General features: G+C 38.6%; 2 protein-coding genes across 2 annotated transcripts; both read right to left on the reverse strand.

Annotated features, from left to right (window-relative positions):
* Positions 1-7759: 7759 nt before the first annotated feature.
* LOC146663115 (uncharacterized) lies at positions 7760-12391 on the reverse strand. Its single transcript, XM_085415726.1, has 4 exons — positions 11338-12391; positions 11100-11255; positions 9986-10078; positions 7760-8978 (listed from the first exon to the last, which is right to left on the reverse strand). Exons 1-4 carry the CDS (start codon positions 12367-12369, stop codon positions 8661-8663), a joined length of 1599 nt encoding a protein of 532 aa, XP_085271852.1. The 5' UTR covers positions 12370-12391; the 3' UTR covers positions 7760-8660.
* A 1239-nt stretch (positions 12392-13630) lies between these two features.
* Positions 13631-16075, reverse strand: LOC146663116 (uncharacterized). The gene is made up of 2 exons (XM_085417355.1): positions 15952-16075; positions 13631-15279 (listed from the first exon to the last, which is right to left on the reverse strand). Exon 2 carries the CDS (start codon positions 15269-15271, stop codon positions 13631-13633), a length of 1641 nt encoding a protein of 546 aa, XP_085273481.1. The 5' UTR covers positions 15272-15279; positions 15952-16075.
* Positions 16076-21310: the final 5235 nt, after the last annotated feature.

A 21310-nucleotide genomic window follows, 5' to 3' on the forward strand; every position in this document is an offset into this window, starting at 1 on the left:
ACTGGCTCGAAAGGTGAATCAACATACATAACACAAATAAGAGCTCACAGCACAGGAATCCACTTCAAATTATATGTGCTCATCCAGAGGAGAGAAAGAAGCTGAAATCACTAATTTTTAGTATATTTTTTAGCCAAGTAAAAGCAGAAATATAACTTGCTAAAGAGCTTTCAAAAAAGCTCTGAACTCTAAACTACACTGAAATTTACCAATAACATAAAAACATTGTTTCCGTTCTCAGACGTTAGTGATCAATCTTGAATCTTGAATCACTAAGACAAAACTAAAACAATGCCTCTATTACTTGCTTTTTTTGTTTAAGTTCTCTTGTATAAAGTTTGGTATGCTTGCTAGTGCAAAACAGGTCAGTCACAACACTTGCACTTAGAGTATTTCTACCTCTCTTTAGTTCAGAAGTCACCAAAATAGTCAAAAGCACAGCTGGATCAATACTTTGTTTCTATCCTCAGAGTCCAGTGTGTATCGCACTAAATTGTGTCAAATTAATTTTTTGTATCATTTTTTTCACTAAAGAATATACCTCAAACATGCACTATGAAAAATGTTGGAACCTTTATCTGTATCTTTATAGCCTATAGCACATTCAAACAACAGACCCTGACTAAAGTAATTCAGCTCATAAATCATTACACATTGCTGCCCTGCATAAGCTCCCTTGGTATCGGCAATACTGCCCAGAATTTACTTGGTATCGGTACCAAAATATGCTGTATCGCACAGCACCAGTCAAAAGTCACCTGATAAAAGAATGACCTGTAAGTGCACCATCCCCTCCACCCCATGTTGTGTTCGGTATGTTGCTCTGTGAGGGCATACTGAGACATTTTTGATGGCAGGAAATCAGACTGAGAAATTTCCTTTTGCCACATGTAATGCTACCCAGTAGGGGCTGCAGAAGAAGACAGGTCCAAGTAAATACTATGGCATTGTAAAGAAAAAAAAGGAAGTAACCTTTGTGTTCACTGCAAACTGCTAGAAGTAAATCTTGCAGAGCTATTACCGAGGCTATAAACATTTTGGACTAGGCTGTAGGGTTGGAGAGTGTTAAAGTCGACATTCTGAGCAATAAGCGGTGTGACTATCAATTTCATTTTCTTTTAAACACATTTTGAAATAATTGTTTTTGTAACATAAACCATTTTGTGGGGCACTGCAACTTCCTAAAGCAAGTAGTGTAGAATAATTGAACTGGCAACATCTCAGTTGAAAAACTATCAGAGCCTGATGTTTTAAGTGCATCTACAGTTTCACTACTGGCTTTAATGCGGAGGTCATGTATTGGTTGCAATTTTGCAAAGTGACGGTCAAGTCATTTACTACCCAGAACCTGCCAGATCTCAAAAGCAGTTGGAGAAATCCAAACCTCACAAGCCAGTTGTTGTTTTTAAGTAAGTAACGTAGAAGTAACAAGTGATTCACAACAACAGATCTGCAGACTTCCATCTGAGTTTTATTTAGACTGAGGTTACGAGTCATGGACACAATCACGCAGAGCTTTGTGAGACAAACTCTCCTCAGAGAAGCTTAGAATGGATTTAAATGATCAGTATGCTAGAGGAAGGCTCTGACAATGTGAAAGCTCATGAGGTGATGAGTCCAGATGTTGCAAATCAAGCCTGAACATGGTACCACAGCTGGCTTGTTTTACATCAGCAGCACACACACATACACAGACAAAACAATGGGCTTGTACGACCCCAACATTTATGCACACAAGTACACAAAAGTAGAAGTACATCATCACACACACACACACACACAAGCAGACACATACAAATGACGCAATGGCATTCACATCGTTTCAGTATGTGGTCAACAGCACACCACATGTTTATCGGATTAACTTAAAAAAATTGTTATAAAAGACTCTAAATGAAAATTAGCGATATAAACTTTTGTCCCAAAGGCAAATTAAGTATTAGGAATGTGTAACTTGAAAGTAAAAGAAATCCACATGTTTGGATACATTTAAAAAAACAAAAGATAATTGGCAGTAACAGTTTTCTGTTTGCTATCTGGCTTGAAATTGAACATAAACTAGCATATAACGCAATTTTAAAGTATTAATGATTTTATGTTTGGTGCCTCAGCAGCCAGATCAGAGCCAAGGGACGTCCCGGGATGAAAAAAAATAATTACTTTTCACTGTTGATGACTAACTTACCACAATAAAAGAATTCGATGAACTATTCCTGTGGGCGCCAAGTGTGCAAGCACATGTTCAGGAAAAGTCTTAATCTTTTTTAAAGCAAGAGGAGCAGTTAATGTTTATTAAATAAAAATGAAACTGATGAAAGCTGAAAGCAAACAACTATTTCATGGTTCCCATTTGTAACAAGTGACGATTCACAGTGAGGTACGTACAGGACTGGACTGGGACAAAAAATCGTCGCGGGCATTTTGACTAGAGACCGGCCCACCAGGTATTAAAGCCATAAAGCCTTTGAATGAAAACAAACACTGTGGTGACAGTGATGTACAGTCTTGTTGGTATATATATGATTTCTATGCATTTTACATCAAATAAAAAAAATTTGGTTGTAAGATTCAGATAATTATTTAATAAAAGCTCCATATTTTTAAATGGGAATAAGAAAGAAAAGTATTTCTTTGTGCCCCCCTCTCCCTGTTAATGCCCTACTTGGCCCCCTGGCAACACTTTGCTAGACCCGCCCCTGCACAGTTACCAGCTGTCAGCTACTTAGAAAAGGATCCTGGTGTTATTTGTCTCTCAGAAACAGTTCATAACTTCCCTTCAACTCATTCCTTTCACCTAAAAGGTAAACCTGTTTCTCCATCACCTATTCAGCGCTGATGATTCAGTAAGGACATCTCCTGGTTTCATCTTCATGTTTCCCTCTCACCACATATTCAAACCGATATCATGAGCAGCAGCTTTACTGTTGATACTAGAAATTAATATTAAATAAATTCTATGAACAGCTGACCAAGCTTAAACGTGCTGCTGTTGTTTAGCGCAACATCCGCTGGTTTCCTCTTTCTGGCGCAAAGTGGGCGATAAACAAGCAAGAGAGAATCATGAAACTGATAATCATTGATCAGTTTCATGATTGAAGTAGCAACAGGAGAGGGAGGGGGAGAGTTACTGAGTTATTTTTACACCTCGACCAGCATCTGGCCAATCCACCACCTTTCATTGTTTATACCGTTGCAAAAAAAAGAAAAAATCATCGGCCCATAAAAACGAAAAATCACCATCGGCCGCCAGTCCAGCTATGGGTACGTACAACGTATGTCAGAGAATAAGTCGTTGTAGCTTTGTATTAATGTTGACCACAAACTTAGTTAGTTAAGAGGGCTTAAAGATGTTGTACAGCTTATCAAGCCAGCTTATACACACTCCATCGTCAGTTCTGAAATCGGAGGTATTTTTATGAATTTTCATTTACTTATATATTATTTTTCACACAACTATTTTGATTCACCAATTAAGCTAACCCCACTAATTGCATGTTTTTGGACTTTGGGAGGAAGGTTACAGGAAGAGAACCCACGTAAGCACATGGTGTCTAACCAGACTTGCTTACTTACTTTGTATGGCAATACCTTGGCTTCCAGCAACACTGTGAGGAATCTCCGAATCATCTTTTGCCCCGTATATGGTTTCCAATACCCATATTAAACAAATATGTAGGACTGCTCACCTGCTTTTGTCAATTATCTCTAAAATTAGAAACATCCTGCCTCAGAGTGATGCTGAAAAATGAGTTCATGCATTTATTACTTCTGGGCTCAACTATTTCAATTCATTATTATCGGGTTGTCCTAAAAGCTCCCTGAAAAGCCTTCAGTTGGTTTAAAATGCTACAAAGAGGAACTAGAAAAACAGAGCATATTTTTCCCATATTTATTTTGTTCCTCTTCAAATCCAGAATGGAATTTAAAATACTTTTCTTAAGAAACAAAATCTTAAATAATTTGGCTCCATATTATCTGAAACACCTGATAGTACCATATGACTCCAGTAAAGCTCTTTAGTCTCAGACTGCTGCTTACTTTTGTTCCTAGGGTATTTAAAAGTAAAATGGGAGGCAGAATAGGATCTTTATGAGGGCTGGATCAGGTGACCCTGAATCCTCCTTTAATTATGCTGCAATAGGTCTACACTGTTAAAAAAAAAATCTTAAAAAAATGGTAATATTCCAGCAGCTGGGGAGCCAAAATACTACCGTAAAATAACAGAAAATAACTTTCTCATGAAAATACATTTAGTTTCAGTAATGAAAATAGAGTTTGTTGCGCTAATTTTACATGGGATTCTGCCTTTTCCAAGTGCGTTTAGACATTAAATTAGGAACATTTTTACGTGATCAAACAATGAAATTACCTATAAACAAGGTCAATGAATGTGGCAATATGAATCATAATACGTAAATGTACAGAAATATACAGTTAACAGTTGGTTTCAATAATAATGGATTGCATGCCCTGGGACAGACTGACAGATCGCACCATCGGCCCCTCTGGCAATCACCAGTAGGTGAAGAGTCTTGACCACGGACACAACACCGAGAGTGTCCGAGCCGGAGCTTGAACCGGCAACCTTCTGATCACAAGGCGAACTGCCAACTCTTGAGCCATGATCGCCCCAAATAGCAATGATAATAATACTTATATGATGAAACACAAGCTTATAGGAATCATGTTATATACTTTTCCATAGCATTACATTTGAATTCAACAGTTCAATCTTTCAAATAACGGACAGATATTTGTGAGATCATGATACATTTGTGAATGTATTTTAACAATCTAAATATGCATATGCACAGACAGATACATTTAATAATCATGACAATTATGTTGTATTACATTACAGTGATTTAATGTTAATTTACATTTGAAATGTGAAGTCACAGTCTATTTACGTAACTTTAATGATATTCTAGAAAGACAGTACAAAACTGTAAAATATACAGTAAGATACTTTGACATTACTATTTTTTGGAACAGTGTAGGAGGCCCTCACCAGTTTTTCTTCACTTTCCTTTTTTGTTTGTACTCCACTCTGTGTTTAACTGCAGTGATAATTTAAAGTCCTTTTGACAACTACTGGTAGTGTCTGAGCAAATGTCTGACTCTTCACATCCAAAATAATCCAAGGTCCACAGAGCAGAGCTGTTGCCAGTATAAAGCAGTATTTATTTTATGCAATAAATAAATGCATTATCCATTATTTTCAAAGTAAACTGAATTCAAAGGTTACTAAGGATTGTCTGAAATCAAGAACCGTGTCTGTAGAGACCTAAGGATGTGAGGTCAAAGACTGTTTCCAGGTAGCATCAATTGCCTTTATGTCCATTGCACACCACTTCCAGCCACTAGATGGGGCAGACTCAAACAAAGCAATATTAGACTCAGAATCCATCATATGCATAATCATCTTTGGCTCGTACATTAACCAGTTAGTTATTATTCACAGTGGTTCTGTTCTCCGGACTTCCTCTCCCCAGCCTTCCTGAGCCTGGTTCTGCTGGAGGTTTTTTTCTACCGCACTGTTGCCATCTGCTCATAGGAGGTCATTTGACTGTTGGGGTTTTCCCTCAGTTACTATAGAGCCTTTACATTGCAACATAAAGTAGCTTTCGGTGAGTGTTAAGATTTATTTAAAAAATTAGACTGAACTGAATGACCTTCAACAGATTAAAAAAGGATATAAAAAGTCACATTAATTTATAATTAACATGGAAACATAAGCAACAGGATTGATGCCTGTGAGACTGCTTTTTTGCCGTAGAGCAAATTCAGCTACAACTCTTTAATTTAACTTTTTTATGTCTTTCTTCCCTTCCACATTGGTATTCTAATCTGAATGACTGTGGTTAGAGCAGGATGGGGTTTTGTGTGGAGGCCTGCTCCCAAAGCAAGCCAGCCAAAGCACAGAGATATCATCACTGTTTCATTAAATGTAGATCTCAGTGTTGCTGAGCAGGGGGCCTGTGCAGGAAGACTTTTTGCTTCAGCAGGAACTGGAGGAATGACAGATGTGACAAGTCTCCGTTCACATATACAAACGCTGATCCTTTTCAAAAAAGTATTGATTTTAATAGGGAGTTATTTATTTTCTAAGCAAGTTCACAGATGTTCTTCACAGAATCTGCAACACGTTGCTGTATTAATAGATATTTAAAATAATGCAAGAGTGCAAAGCAGCTTGTATCAAACTGAATATTGGAAGAGTCATGCCTTTAGAATTTGACTCTCACTCACCCATTCACACACATGGTCCAATGGCTGCCATGCAAGGTACCCACCCCACCCATGAGGAGGGACTTAGGGTTCGTTGGATTGGGAGTTAGAGCATTGTCTTTGTGTAGAATAAAAAAAACTTCAGATACCTTCTGAAAGCTTTTTGTCCAGTTTTATCAGGCAAGAAATTAACTCTTGTTCTAAGGTGATTTTAAAGTGGCTTCCCCAACCCTCAACGACCTACTGCACTGTCAAAGACACCATATCGCTTTCCTTTGTATTACACATGCTTCTAAGTATGTTTTGGTACTTAGTCTACTTAACTACTAGCAAAAAAAATGCCAAATGATTGTTGCTCACACCCCAGACCTCTCACCATTAATCAACTTTCTGAGGCAAGCTCTCTTTGCTTCCTTTGGCAATGGGTTTCTTTTTTTGTTTTTCTCGCTCCCAAGAATTCTGGTTTCTCCACCCTTTGCCATTTTACCAGAAAAAGCTTTTGTTCCTACCACAGCGCATATATGTTTGAATAAGAGGGAGGCAGGTGGAAAGCTGCAGATACAAGAAGTTTAAATCTCTTGGTTTGGATGGGGTTAACTATCCAAAGTAACAGACAATGCACAACAAAGGTGAAGAAGTGAGAGCAGGAAGGGTGTGGAATGGGTGGAAATGAGCACCAGGTGTGATTTGTGACAGAAGGATAGCAGCAAGAGTGAAAGGGAAGGTTTACAAGACTATACAAGACATGCTGGGATGTATTGGTTTGGAGACAGTGGTAATGGCAAAAAGAAAGACATTAAGATATACATTCACCAGGTGGAACGGGTTAAAGATGACTATATCAGAGGGACAGGTGTTCAGTGATAGTGGATATATTTGACAAAGGTTGTTGAAGATGGACCTGCCAGACAGGAGATAACGAGGAAGACTTCAGAGAAGGTTTGTTGATGTTGTGAAGGAGGACGTGCTTCATGTTGGTGTGGCAGAAGAGTAAGCTACACTCAAAAAAATAAAACATTAGATTTACTTAAAAAAGTTATGTCAAGTGGTTCCACACAACTGCTTTAAGTAACTTTTAAGAAATGTTGTTACTTAGTTTGAACTCAATACTGTTAAGTTAGATTTACGTAAGTGTATTGGCTAAATGTAACTTAATTGCAATGCTTAGCTGATACTTATCTTTGTTGCTTTAAGCCTACATAACTTGTTTAGGCAATATCTTTGTAATACTGTTACTTAGCTGGTACATAACTTTTCTGCTTTAGAAGGACATAACCTGGTTAGGTAGTATCTTTGTAAAACTGTTATGTAGCTGCTACATAACTTTGTTACTTTTGAATTATATAAAATTGTTAAGTAATTTCTATTCAATACAATTACAAATAAATCATTTACACTGGTTACTTCCATACAAAATAGCAAAGTTTCTTAAAAGTTACTTAAAGCAGTTATGTGGAACCACTTGACATAACATTTTTAAGTAAATCTTAGGGAGATCTTTTAGGAAGAAATGAAGACAGCACCCAAATTATCAAACACAATCCTGCCTTTAATAAGCACATTCAGTGCATATAAAATACTTTTTTCCAAGCACAACAGCTTAACACAAAGTGCAATCAATGCAACTTGTTACAAATTCCAAGTGAATATTTTGTGCAGAAAATGTAGATCAGTATAAAGTGCTAACCAACTTGTCGTCAAACTAAAATGATTAAAAAAAAATGATCCAACAAAGTCCTGTCTTTACTAAGCACATTCAGTGCATATTAAATACTTGTTGACAGACCGAAAAGACTGTAGAGCCGTAGCTTAACACAAAGTGCAATCAATGCAGACAACTTGTTACAACTTTAACTAAATACTTTGTGCATAAAACAATATTTTACTTCAAAGATCAGTGAAGTGCTAACCAACTTGTCTTTCAACTGGTCCAGAAAGCATCCAAATTATCAAAAAAAATCCTACATTTTACAGGACGTTTCAGGAATTATTTTCAAACACTGATAAGCATGAAAGAGCAAACTAAACTCATTTAAAACAGTGAAAATTGGCTGTTTTGTTCAAAAACTGTACTGTAAAACAGTGCTACTCAGTTTTTCAAGTTATGGTTACATCCCAAGTTGCAGACAGCTGCCAAATGTCACATTCTTTGAAATATCAAATCACAGCGGCCTAACCGCTAGAACTTTTTAAAATGTCTGTCATTTTCTGTATGTTGTCAAGTAGCAGTAGAAGAAGTGCAACACCAATTTTTTAAGTAACAGTATTTTGCTAAAATGCAAATGAACATTATTGTTCTCTAAAACTGGTGAATGTTCCCAAGAAACAGTACTGACAATGAAAAAAAGTGTTTATGAACAACTTAACTATACCTGAACGTAAAGCATTCAAACTAAGTTAAGCAATAAGGGCCTCCCGCTTCCTCCTCTTTATTCAAGGAGTTTGTTTCTGAGCACTTGAACTTTGTTTGATAGCTTCTTAGCATCAAGTCCCATCAGTACTTTCTGAAAAAACTCAAAAGTGTACCTGAGGTTGGATGGGTAGCTCATGTTTAAAGTGTAGATCAGGCCGAACAACAACACAACAGCAGTGGCAACATCAGGAAGATCTCTGAGCACAGCGACACCCTCAATTATGATACCAATGTCTTCTGCCGGGTCAAGGTCACGCTCTCCTTCTGTTTTGATGACGTAGATGCCAATGAGCGTCTTCTCCATTTCACTTTCGGCCTCATGGAAGTCCACATCCTAAAAAAATTAATAAGTAAATAAACATAATAATACAAGTTGCAGGGTTTCATATCAATTAAAGGGATATTCCACCCAAAGTGGAAATTTGTCTATTACCATAAATTGCCAAGAGTTAGATAAGTGAGAAAAAAGCATTTTGTAACCAGCACAGTACATTTCTGATCTTATACCCATTGTTCCTGGTGAGCTCAATAATCATGTCGACTGCAAATGAAAAGTAAAAAGTAACACGACGGATTTGCAGGAGGAGGCGATTTAGACTTGGGCCTACATTACGGTTACGCCAAAGCACCCTGTAACCCGCCATGGCATAGCACTTGGATACAACAACAGTGGTTGAAAAAGCCTCTGGTTTCCATAAATAAACACATATTCGAATATCCATGCACCATGCAGCGGCGGCTTACAGTGTTGTATGTGGTAACCATAATGTATTCCCAAGTCTAAATCTACTCCTCCAAATCCTTCAAGTTACTTATTACTTTTCATTTAAAGTCGACATGATTATTGAGCTCACCAGGAATAATTCGTACCATTAAAGAGTCATTTGCAACCAAAATGCTTATAGTTCCCATTCACTCCATTTTTTAAATGCTAGGCAAAAGCAAATAGACTGCTGCCGGATCAGGAGAATTATTGCACTGGTTACAAAATTATTTTTTCTCACTTATCTTACTCTGGGTAATATGGTAATAGACCAATTTTCACTTTGGGGTGGAATATCCCTTTAAGCTGCAAAACAGTAGACAGCTCAGAGCGAGATGAGAGGTGTTGGTCCATCATCTGAGTACACGGCAGAACAACAAAGCAGAAAGACAGTACACTCAGCCCACATTACACCCCAACTGTAATGGCAAGGGTCACTCCCGCATAAGCTTGTGCTTTTATATATCCAATAATGTTCTAATTTTAACTTTTTGTTATAATCTAATGAATGTGTGTGAGGAAAAATTACCGTCAGTTAAATTTTTATTACTGGAAATTGTTTCTATTTGATTACTTGCCTGATATTCTTTGATCAAGCTGTTCGGATCTTCATTGAGGTAGACTGCAAGTCCTTTCAGCGTACACACTCTTCTCATTGCAACTGTGTCGTTCTGTAAAACATAAAAGCAAATTTTACTTAGCTAAACTTTAAAGACATTTTCAGTTAACTTCAGCAAAATAAATGTATATAATGCTTTGAGAAAAAAAGTCCATGACACACTACAGAAGAACAACAAAATTTAAAATAAAAAAAATTAAGGAAAGAAGGAACATTATCATTTGAAAAAATGTGACGAGCAAAAAAAGGTAACCACAGGATCCCAAAAAAAACAGAAACCCGACCAAAAACAGCAGCATGAAGAATCCAGTGAGGAAGAGGATGAACAAGAGGTCACACCAAAGCCAGCCTGAACAGAGGATTTTTTTTTTAAAGTAAACCACTGAGTCCACTGATCTAAGGCTTAGGAGGAGAGTTCCAGAGTTTGGGGGCCACAGCAGCAATGATCTGTCACTTTTGGTCTTTAGACTGTTGTGCACTACCAGGCTTTGATCACTGGACCTCAGGGACCTGCTGGGGGTGTTGGGACTGAGAAGATCTCCATTGTATGATGGTGCTTGTCCATGTAAGGCCCTAAGGACCAGAACCAGGATCTTGAAATGAACCTTGAAGTTGACCAGCAGCCAGTGACGCTGGAAGAGAAGCAGGGTGACGTGGGTGTGTTTGGAGGACTTGAACAGGAGGTTTTGCAAGGACAAATGAAAAAACAGTTGTAGTACTAAGCTCAGAGACCTCCCTTTATCCCGTCTTGGTTTGAAAGGTGCCTGATGGCAGTTTATTCTAGCTTCAGCTTTTCTACTGTAAATGCCAAAATTCTCCCCAGGGAGCCGCGGCAAATCCCGTTTTGGAAACGCTACTGTCCTGTAAAAACAGCTTTTAATTCTGGCAATTTTTTTTATAAAGTATCCAAATCAACTTAAAACTTTATTACTGTGACAACACTATCATGAAAAGGACAAAGAATAAACAATCCCATAATACCAACATTAAACTTTACCTTACAATAGAAGGAGACAACAAAATCATATGTATTAAAAGAGGGAATGAAGCATTGAAAAAAATTAATTCCAAACCTCATCAATTGCAGCCATGATTTCTGTGATCTTGCGTCCAGATGTTCCTCCCTTGTTTCTGAAGACTTTGGTCAGTTTGGTTGTGTTGTTGTCCAGCTGTGCCATAAATGTGGATGTTAGCGGGATCGTAGTGATGCGCTGGAATTCAGCATTTATCTGTAAAATAAACAAATGTTTAGCGTGATGGGTTTAAAATATTGCATGTGGAGTGCATTTGCAGATCAACTGATTCAGTTACCTCACGTGGAGAAAAAAGAGCTGGCCATCGGCTTTTAAAGTCAGCTACGAAGGGCATGTCCTGAAGAATTTCTTGCCTCCGGTGAGGAAAGGTTTGGGCCATTTTTGCTTTGATGGTTTCATTGTTGTTCTTCTTCTTGAACTCTGAAAGCAGCACCAACCTTTCTTCTTCCTGACTCTCTCGGGTTTCTCCAGCTGGATAATCAGGGCAGAAATTCACCTCTGCTCTCCTGGGTTTCTTGACTTGGTTGGGATGCACATTACTGTTCCCTCTTCTTTTGAGAGAATTGATGACCAACTCACTACACCCTAAGTTCTTCAGTTTTCCACGATAGTTTGACATTTTATACTTCAAACTGATCTTCCATGCAGAAAATCCAGTTTCTGAACCCTTCTCTTTCAAGCATGGATGCTTTACAACCAAAGCTTGGCAAACATCACTAAGATTGCTGTCTGAAGGGTAAGCTTTGTACTTCATAATTTCTGAAGACAAGCTCTCTAAAATGTCAGACTTGAGCTTTGGTTTTAGGGTTAAAAGTGTTCCATTGGCTTGGAATTCCTGGTTGCCTTTTGTCAATTGCAGCTCTACATCGAAGCTAAACTCAGGTATGCGAAAGTCCAGTGGCCAGGCTTCTGATCGCAGCGTGGAGTTTGCTGAGCTCGAGGAGCTTGATGACCTGGATTCTGGCGATGACAGTATATCTGTGTCATAATCAGGGTTGTGGCCAGAGCAGGGGCTACCCAAGTTAAATGAGGACACACTGCTTTCATTACTACCAGTGGATGTTTCTGGAACACCTGTTTTAATCACTTTTATTTTGTCCATGTCTTTTAGATCAAATGTGGATGTCATGTTAAGGAACTGATTAAAATCTGTGTCCATGTACTGCAATCTGAACTGTTCAGAAACTCCGCACTGATTTTCAATCTCCGCTTTGAGCTCGTTAACATTCTTTGGTATCCCCAAAGGAAGGGTTAACTTGAGTGCGTTGTTCTCCCCCAGGATTATCAGAAGCTTTGTTGGGGCTGTCATTTCTGATGTCTCAATCTCCAACTGTTACTCTAAAAAAATAAGTGCAAGAACATGAGCAGGTGGTTCCCAAACTTCAGTACATGTTACATTTTTTTAGTGGTATTCAGAATTTTGCAGCACAATTTTTTTTCTAGTATTTTTACAAGGCTTGAAACATATCCGAGTAGATTTAAGTTCTGGTCCAACTATTTTTAAGAACCAAACTTTGAGAAGTACTGCTATACAGCACAAAAATTAAATCGGCAACATGGACATTAAAATTACCTGAACAGTGTATGTATCTCTTTAATGTAACCATGCGAGAAGCTCCGACTTGGTAGTCACAAAGTGGATAACAATCCACCAGATCCTCATGTGCAACAAGAGAAATTTCCTTTGGAGATGGGTCAATTTTGAAGGATCCATAGTGTTCAGTGTACCACGAGCTCAGTTTTTTTTACTATAAACACCAACGAATCTGCCAAAATACACATCTGCAGGATTTCAGCAAACTCTGGCAGACCCCCCAGTGATCCATGTACTATTAACATGCCCTTCCTGTAGTAGATGCCTGCAACAGACACACTCTGGGCAAGGCTAACTACAGCTGTGTCAGGGTACTTTTCAGCAAGACAATGTGCAATTTCACGTTTGAGAAGTTCTACTGGGACTGCCGAGACTCGTGAAACCTCAAAAGTGGCTTTGCTACAGCCTGATGAATGCATGTAATGGCCAATCATGAGCTGGTGTTTGGTTGACAAAGACAGGGTTATGTTTTTGAAGCAGTTTGTGTGTCTAGCAACTTTTTAAAAAAATGTGTGCTTTGCCTCGAATCTGATTGTCCATAATAAGGCAAGTGGACCAAAATGGCGAATTATTGAGGGATAATGAGCCAGAAAGTGATGTTTTGGCAATGGTCTTCTATCTGGGCATACTTCTTTGTACCTTTGATGGTGGTCTAAAATCTTACTCTCCAGGTATGCAACTGAGTCACTGTTATGAACAGGACACACAACAAGCTCAACAATATCCTTCAAATCTAGTAGAAGTTCCCAAGCTGGTTCGTTTTCAGGTATGTGTTGTCCAATAATAAGTGGCAGAAGTCTTAGTAAACACCAATTTTCATGTGCATTGCCACCAACAGTTTTTTTTACTAAGAAAATTGTGAGGCAATTTCTGAGGGCGATTAGTCTGATCCCCTCCTTTGTAGGGAAATGACTGAACAAGTCTATTTAGATTTTCAAAAGTGATGTACTTCTTGCCTATTAGTATTCGAAGGCACTCAGCTATCTTCAAAAAGGTCATGTGCAAGATCAGGGGGGAATCCTGTAGTGACCTTGAAGAAAGACAGACTGTCTGCTAAGACACACGAGCTTTTCACACCACAACAAGCTACCCCTGTCTCACGTGCAGTTGCTATGTGTACACGATGGAGCTCCTCAGTTCTCAGAGAAAAGTCACTATTTGTAGCTTTTGATTCAATTTCTGAGCGTGTAGCAGTACAAAACCTGCAAAAGTAATCTCCAGAAAAACTTTCCACAAAACCGGCCAATCCATGAGCTCCGAGGCTGTCTGCCACTACATATTGGACAGTGCCTTTAAAGTTGACCCCTAAATTGTCAATGAACACTCCCTGCTGCTCTAAAATGACAAGGTCTTGCAAAAGTGGCTCAAATATTTTTGAATAGCCAAAGGTCCTAAGGTCCTCACTTTTGCACAAGAGAGCCAAATAAATAGAAGAGAGGGATGAATGACTACCTGGTGGCAAGTTACCTAAAATCCAGTAAACTGAGCAAAGTTTATGCTTTTTCCGTGATGTCCCCAATGGATTGCAAATTTCGAAATCATCAACATAAAGACAAATAGAGATTCTTAGTTCACCGCCTGAGAAAAACTCATTATTTTGAAAATGTAGACCATCTTTATATGATGTATACTTTTCCTTATTTACAAAAGGATTCTGATTGTGGCTAGTGACAAATTTGTTCAGTATGTTTTCTTGTTTAAATATCTGCTGTAATGATTTTAGAATAGGAATATACTGAAAGGTCCTCTTGCTTTGGGAGTCGAGAATGTATTCAATTGGATCAATTACTTCAAAATGTTTTCTGTAATACTGTCTGCGTTTGAAGGCAGTGGCAAGTGTGCCGTCCTTTTCTATGGCTTTTAACAAAGGGTTAAAAGAAACTGCCTTTGTCAGTTCTTCAATAACAGGCTGGTCTAGACAAAGGTTATGATTCTTGAGTATGTCTACAATTACTTGATTTGTCAAAGGCACTGATGCACAGCTTATCAGGTAGTGCAATTCTGAAAGCAACTCGTCAATTGCTATGCTGGGAACATGAAAATAGTTTTCCAACTTAAGTAAAAGAGATGCAAAATTAAGTTCTATTACATTTGCCAAATCTTCAGTCTCACTTGTAGTTGTATCGTGATCAATATTTGCACTTATGTCCTCTTCTACAATAGTGTCTGTACTGTCATCAGCTGATGTTTGGCCTACAATAGTGTTAGCAATACCGATTTTGAAGTCTTTTAAGGTATAAGGATTGTGTTTCCTATTTCGATGAGACTTGAATGTACCATAGATATTTGTTTTGAAAGAACAACCCTCAAACATGCAATGCACAGTCTCGTTACATTTTAGATGGTTGTTAATGTGAGAAAAATACTCCTGCTCCGAAGCTATGTTGCAGCAGGAACACAAATGGCAGTTAAATGTTGCCAAACTCACAGACTTGTCTAGAGTTCTTTGGGTATGTGATCTGCTTAAGTGGCTATGTAGAGCATTCCATGTTTTGAAAACACAGACACAATCAGAATAGGCACATGGATACTGCTGTCTACTATGAACTAACCTGTAGTGTTTTAATAACAGAGCTCGTGATGACACCACTTTTTTGCACAATTTGCACTGCCACATCAACGTATCTGGGGGAGAAGCACAAAAGACATTTTCATTACACTGTCCCTGAAAAAACTAAATAATTTGCACATTGTTAATGTTTCATATTAATCAGTTTTATTTTTAATATTGTATGCTACAACAATGAATTTATTGATCTACATCATCACCACTGCATATTGTGTAAATGTGTGTGTAATCTGACATTAAAAGTCGAGTGAGAAATCCCATGGACATTGTACAACATTAATGCAGTTCATCTTACACCAGCTTACTAAATGCTTTCTGCAAGCTACATCAAAACGTAAGCTGAAATATTAGACAGAAAATACACCCTAACCTGTCTGCTAGCGAGGAGCGCTTCTCCACTGTTGTTGGCTAAAGTGCAACGCAGTCAGGCGTCCGAGTATAAACTTGGCGCGAAAGTGCGTGCCGGACCGAATGCGCTGCCTGTACCGACGCGTACCGACGCATACCGACGCTAGCGCTACACTACATTTGGGCTGAAAACAGAGCTTTGCTATTGCAATGGAGTCCCCTCCAAAATCATTTGGAAACTCACGTGCAGCAAGTCCACGTTAGCAAACCTTTACCGGGCAAAACCCTGCCTGTACTCTTTTCTTAGTAGCACTTGCGACATTAACTGACGTGTGAACATATATATGTAGACGGGCTTTACAAGAAAAATGACTTCTTACCTGATTTTTGGACAAAAATGCGGCTGAACCAGTCCACATGGCGAAGAAATAGCAAGCTTGAGAAAGAGGGTGGTGCGCATGCGCATTGGCCCTTATTTAGGCGGGCTCTGCACGCAGCAGTATGTGCAGAGGGACAAACCTGTGAATTTACTCAACAATGTTACGTTGACATAGTTCAATGACTTTGTGTAACAACAAAAAGTAACAACATTTCATTAAATTTGCACAAACACTTTAAGGATTTTTGCAAAATCGAGTTTATTAAGAACAAACAACAAAATCTACTTTAGTAAAAGCAGAGATAGGCTGAGTTCATTTTTTTGAGTGTAGGGTTAGGGTGAAAAGGAGGCATAGGATGTGCTGTGGTGACACCTGAAGCAAACAGTCGAAAGAGGTGGGAAAAAAAAGTGTAAAAAGTGTATATGGTAATAAATCAAAACCATTATATACGTTTAAATTTATTACAAACAATCTGACAGACATGCATATGTGTATACATTTCATGGAAAATTAGTATAACATATTTTAAGGCTTGGTTTAAGCTCACATTAGCGTGTGTGCACTGTTTGCAATTGTTGCCCATTGTTTCCCTTCTCTTTTGGTTGTATAATGAGGCGTCTATTTTCAAGATTCTGAACCTGGTTGCTGACAGATTTACTGCTAAAGCAAACCTTACAGGGAGCCAGTATGAAGACAGACAGTGCCATTGTTCCATAGCCATATATTATGCAGTCTGCATTTACTTTATATTGATAAGATACAGAAAAAGTTCTTTTTTTAAATGCTAGTGTAAAAAAAAAAACAAAAAAAACTTTACAAGTCTGTTTGAATGATCCAAACAAGCTAAAGAAATGTCAACTTGTGTTGTTTCTAGTCGTTGAACTTTTGCATTGAGCCGTGACAGTGATGCCTTCAGGCTGATGCAGCTGAATAGAATACAACTACATTTCAGACAACTTTTCAACATTTTGTTGAACAGAAGTCTGAACTATGAGGAAAAAATACTGAAAAGCCAAATCAAGGTGTGATTTGATTCACTTCAGTTTCATGTATAAAGCACCAAGTCACAACAATATTTGCCTCAATGAGCTTTTTATTGTAAGGTAAAAACCCTCCATAATAAAGAGACAATTCCAATAATCAAACAGCCCCCTATGAGGAAGTATTTGGTGACAGCGGGAAAGGAAACAGGAAGAAGGCTCAGAGAGGAGCAGCCATTTACCATGACTGGTTGGTGGCGACGGCATGGCTGTCAAATATAATTGTGTGTTTTGTTTAGTACATCAGGACACGAGTGCATGTTTTTTAAGGAAATATTCATTTTCAGAATGCCTTCTATATTAATATGTACAAAGAATTATGTAATACTTTATTCCATATAGTAGAAAATATAATCCTTATATATGGTCTTTTTAATATCTTGAATAAGAAATAATATATTAATTTATTTTTTCCACGCTTAGCTTCTCTGGTCGGCAAGAAATACTCCAAGCCTATGTGTTACATTTTTAAATTGCCTTTGCCTGTCACCAAATGACTCTCATAAGCACATCAAATCATTACACACTCCATGGCACCAATTACCAGCAACCGCAACTGTAAAGACACCGAGGGACAAAGAAGAGGAAATGGACCATTCTGAGGGAAAGAAAGACCTGTTAATGTTACAAAAGAAAGGGAACCAAAAACACACTGAGGAATCCTTTCAGACGTCTGTCCCCGCCTTCACCGCCCCCATCCTGCCTCCTGCACAATTCAATAAGCTGTAAAAATGTGCTGCGTTATAGTTGGACGTCCTCTGCTGCTCAGAGTAACGTTTCGCTGCGTCAGAGCTTTTTCTCTTATAGTGCATAAGAGAAAAGCTCTCCCCCAACCTGCGACTCATGGCTGCGCTCAATCCCGGGAAGGAAGGAGGGAGTTTTCCAGCAGCCACCCGCTGACAACCCCCCCCCACCCCCCCACCCACACACACACACACACACACACACACAACTTCTTCTTTGGCTAAACCCAAACAACTGCTCAGCATTAAGATGTGGATCTGTCATTAGTTAGCTCGGACTGGCTGGGTGAGACCATTGTTATTGTTAAAGCGAGGGCTGTTTGCACAAGCCATATCTTCGGAGGGAAATGGTACTCCTCTGCAGCTTTTTTGACTCAGCCTGAGTGGATTGGGTTTCCATTCGCTTTTCCAACCTCTCGTACAGCGGCATGAGCAGCTAATGCACATATTTTAATCAGCAACAACTCAGGTTGCTGGGAAATGTGTCTAGCGGAATGAAGCGACCGGCTCTGTTTTCTGCTGGATTCACTCTGAAGAAAAGTGTCGACTCACTGATTTTGGCCAGAAGTATCTCAGCTGATTTTTCAGCCTAGCCAATAGCACTTGAAAGCAAAATAATGTTTGTTTGTTTTTTTGGGGGGGGAAGAAAGCAAAGAATGATAAAGTTTGAATCTGAAAGGTAAAAAAATCATTCATAGACTTGAGAGCAGGGGGTTTGGGTCAGTGACGGATGGCAGACAGTGCTTTCCTCATCAGGAGTTGCCTGGGTCTTTCCTAACTGTTATTTAAACAACTTGAGGAGGAGAGTGACGGTCAACAAACACCTGGTGCCTAGACGATCAGATCAGAGCGGAACAGACGCGCACAGGCTCGAGGCAGCTATTAATCACTGCGAGTTATTCCAAGAACTCGCACCTATCAGGCTCCATGAGACGCTTCCCTCACATTCTCCCCACTGCTTTGGTATTCGGCGATCTCTGATTGTTTCCTGGTCACAGTATAGTCCTTACACAACTGCTGTGATCACACAGGTACATTTTTAAGAAGGAGGAATTGCTGAACTGTCTATTCATCAAATTTAAAAACTTAAATTAGACATTCAAAGAATAGCTATGGACCCAAAGGGGTAAAAATCAATTAACAATATTTAAGGGTATTCTATTCTTTTATATTATGCCCACACAATATTAGGGGAAATTAAAGTGACATACCAAATAATAATAATTAATGCAACTTTAGATGTGTGGATGCTGACACTCAATGAAAGTGTCTATACAAACGTGGTGGTGTGTATGTGTTCTGCAGGGATCTTGTTATCAGGATGCTTGTATAACTTACCAAAGGTGCCTCAGAGGCCTTCCATCTTCTCTGTGTCATCTCATTACTATATCCCTGCTTTTGTACACATCACTGTACATTCCCCCCTGAAAGCAGTCACTACGCATTCAGTGTAGTCATGGGTACATTTCCCATCAAACTTTGGCTGCTTGTTCCAGTTGTCAACTTCATTTCCCGAACAGAACCAACCCAAAGACTGCAAATAAAAGATACTTCTGGGTATGGAAAGTCAAGCCAGCATGGAAATGCCCTAAACTTACATTATTTGTAATGATCAGCAGGGGGCGACTCCTCAGGTTTGAAAAAGACGTTTGTGTGTATGAAATCGATGGGAAAAAAATCCTTATTTTCATTTAATTTCACCTCAGTGAGGAGTTTATGCTCGGATTTGCTAGTTTCATATTTCATGTAATCTAGCATTACGTTCATTTTGTAAATTACGCTTACATTAAAGAGTAATGCACATCATCTACTTCCTGATCTACCCCTCGCTTAGTGATTATATGAAAATGTGATAAGAAAATGTGATAAGAAAATTTCCCCAGAATGGCTCCATTTGTTTGCCGCAATTAAATGCTGCTCCTTTAAACCTGAATTCATATCTGAAACCTGGATGCTCAGAAACATGAAGCAGGCAAGACTTTAGCAGCTGACTCCCACTGTTTGCTCAGAGTTTTTACGCTGTAGCTCCAAGTCAAGATGAGAAGTTTCCCAAGACCTCACCCTGCCTTCAGCACACTCTCGTCATCCAATTCCCCCTAAAAGAACGCAGGATGGGCTTCCCTTTCATCCTGGAGTAGCTTTGAAACCATCAAACTATAAAGCTACAGACTTCAGGAATTTCTAGTTGGGGCTATGTCAGTATAACTATTTAAAAAAAAGCATTCAGGTTTTCTGTCAAAAGAATAACAGTCCTACTTTGTGTGTGTGACATGCGGAAAAGGAGTACATCTGATAGTGCTAATCCTTAGGTCAGTGTTAATTAGATTTTTTTCCATTGTTTTCTATTTTTGACATGATGCCAGATGGGAGTCAAGGTTGCTTGTGGGTCACTGCATTCATGTACACACGTGTTTTTGATCTGTGCAGATCCACCAGATGACAGATTTGCAGCTGCTTCAAAGCCAATACACAACGAAGGGTTTGCTAAGTTTTCTGTTGTTTTGCCTTAATATTGATAAATGTTTCTTCTCGTTATTCTTTTATTATGGACTGGATTGCAGATGCTTTTATAAATCAATCAGTTGTAATAGTTAAAATGGACATAAAACACCTCTTTCAAGCCAGAGTACCAAGGTAAAGACCCAACAGAGAGAAATACAGAGAAAAACCCCAAAAATCAGACGAACCCCCCCATAAGCAAGGATTTGGCTACAGTGGGAAGGAAAAACTCCCTTTTGACAGGAAGAAACCTCCAGAAGAACCAGGTTCACGGAGGCCATCTATCTGCCATGACCAGATGCAGGTCAGGGGAGGAAGACAGGACAAAAGACACACTGTGGAAGACAGCCGAGGTTTATAAAACCTAATGATCCTCATCATGCTTGGACATTGTATGTGATGTTCCACAAGGCTCTGTACTAGGTCCAAAATTATTATTTATATAAAAGATATTTGGAAGGTATCTGATATATTACAATTAGTATTATTTGCAGGTGACACAAATACTGGGGGGTTTCTAAAGGAGATGCTGGATACGTTCACTTCAGAAATGTGCAAAATTAAAAAATGGTTTTTAACTATCGCTAAATCTAAGTAAAACTAAAATCGTTTAGTTTTAGTTGGGAACTCCCAAAGAAACTCATAAGTGCAGATGATAATAGATGATAAAATAAGCTGGACGTCTCATGTAAACAAAATTTCAAGAAGTATTTCAATTTTGAGTAAAGTAAAACACATTCTGGACCACAATTCACTCCACATTCTCTAATGTTCACTGATTTCACTGTATTTGCATTACTATGCAGAGGTTTGGGGCAATACTTAGAAATGTTTGCTATCATCAGTCTTCATACTGCAAAACAGGGCCATAAGGATAAACCATAAAACTGGTTACAGAGATCATACAAATCCACTATTCTTAAAATCAAAAATACTAAAATTCACAACTCTGGTTCATTTTCTCACTGTGCAAATTATATATAAAGCAATAAACAACCTACTTCCTGACAATATTCTTAAATTGTTTTCTAAAAGGGAACGGGGAAACAATTTGAGGGGAGAATTAAAGTTAAAACA

The sequence above is a fragment of the Rhamphochromis longiceps genome, linkage group LG8 (genome assembly GCF_057381845.1).
Source record: "Rhamphochromis longiceps isolate RC_006_pf linkage group LG8, R_longiceps_female_GT1.1, whole genome shotgun sequence".
NCBI lineage: Eukaryota > Metazoa > Chordata > Actinopteri > Cichliformes > Cichlidae > Rhamphochromis > Rhamphochromis longiceps.

Excerpts from the sequence above, each read along its gene's own strand:
- LOC146663115 (XM_085415726.1), bottom strand. The coding sequence starts at position 12,369 with ATGACAGCCCCAACAAAGCTTCTGATAATCCTGGGGGAGAACAACGCA. Across the intron at positions 11,256-11,337 it reads CTCTTTTTTCTCCACGTGAG|ATAAATGCTGAATTCCAGCG; the intron begins GTAACTGAATCA and ends TTTATTTTACAG. Across the intron at positions 8,979-9,985 it reads GCTTGATCAAAGAATATCAG|GATGTGGACTTCCATGAGGC; the intron begins GCAAGTAATCAA and ends TAATTTTTTTAG.
- LOC146663116 (XM_085417355.1), bottom strand. The coding sequence starts at position 15,271 with ATGTGGCAGTGCAAATTGTGCAAAAAAGTGGTGTCATCACGAGCTCTG.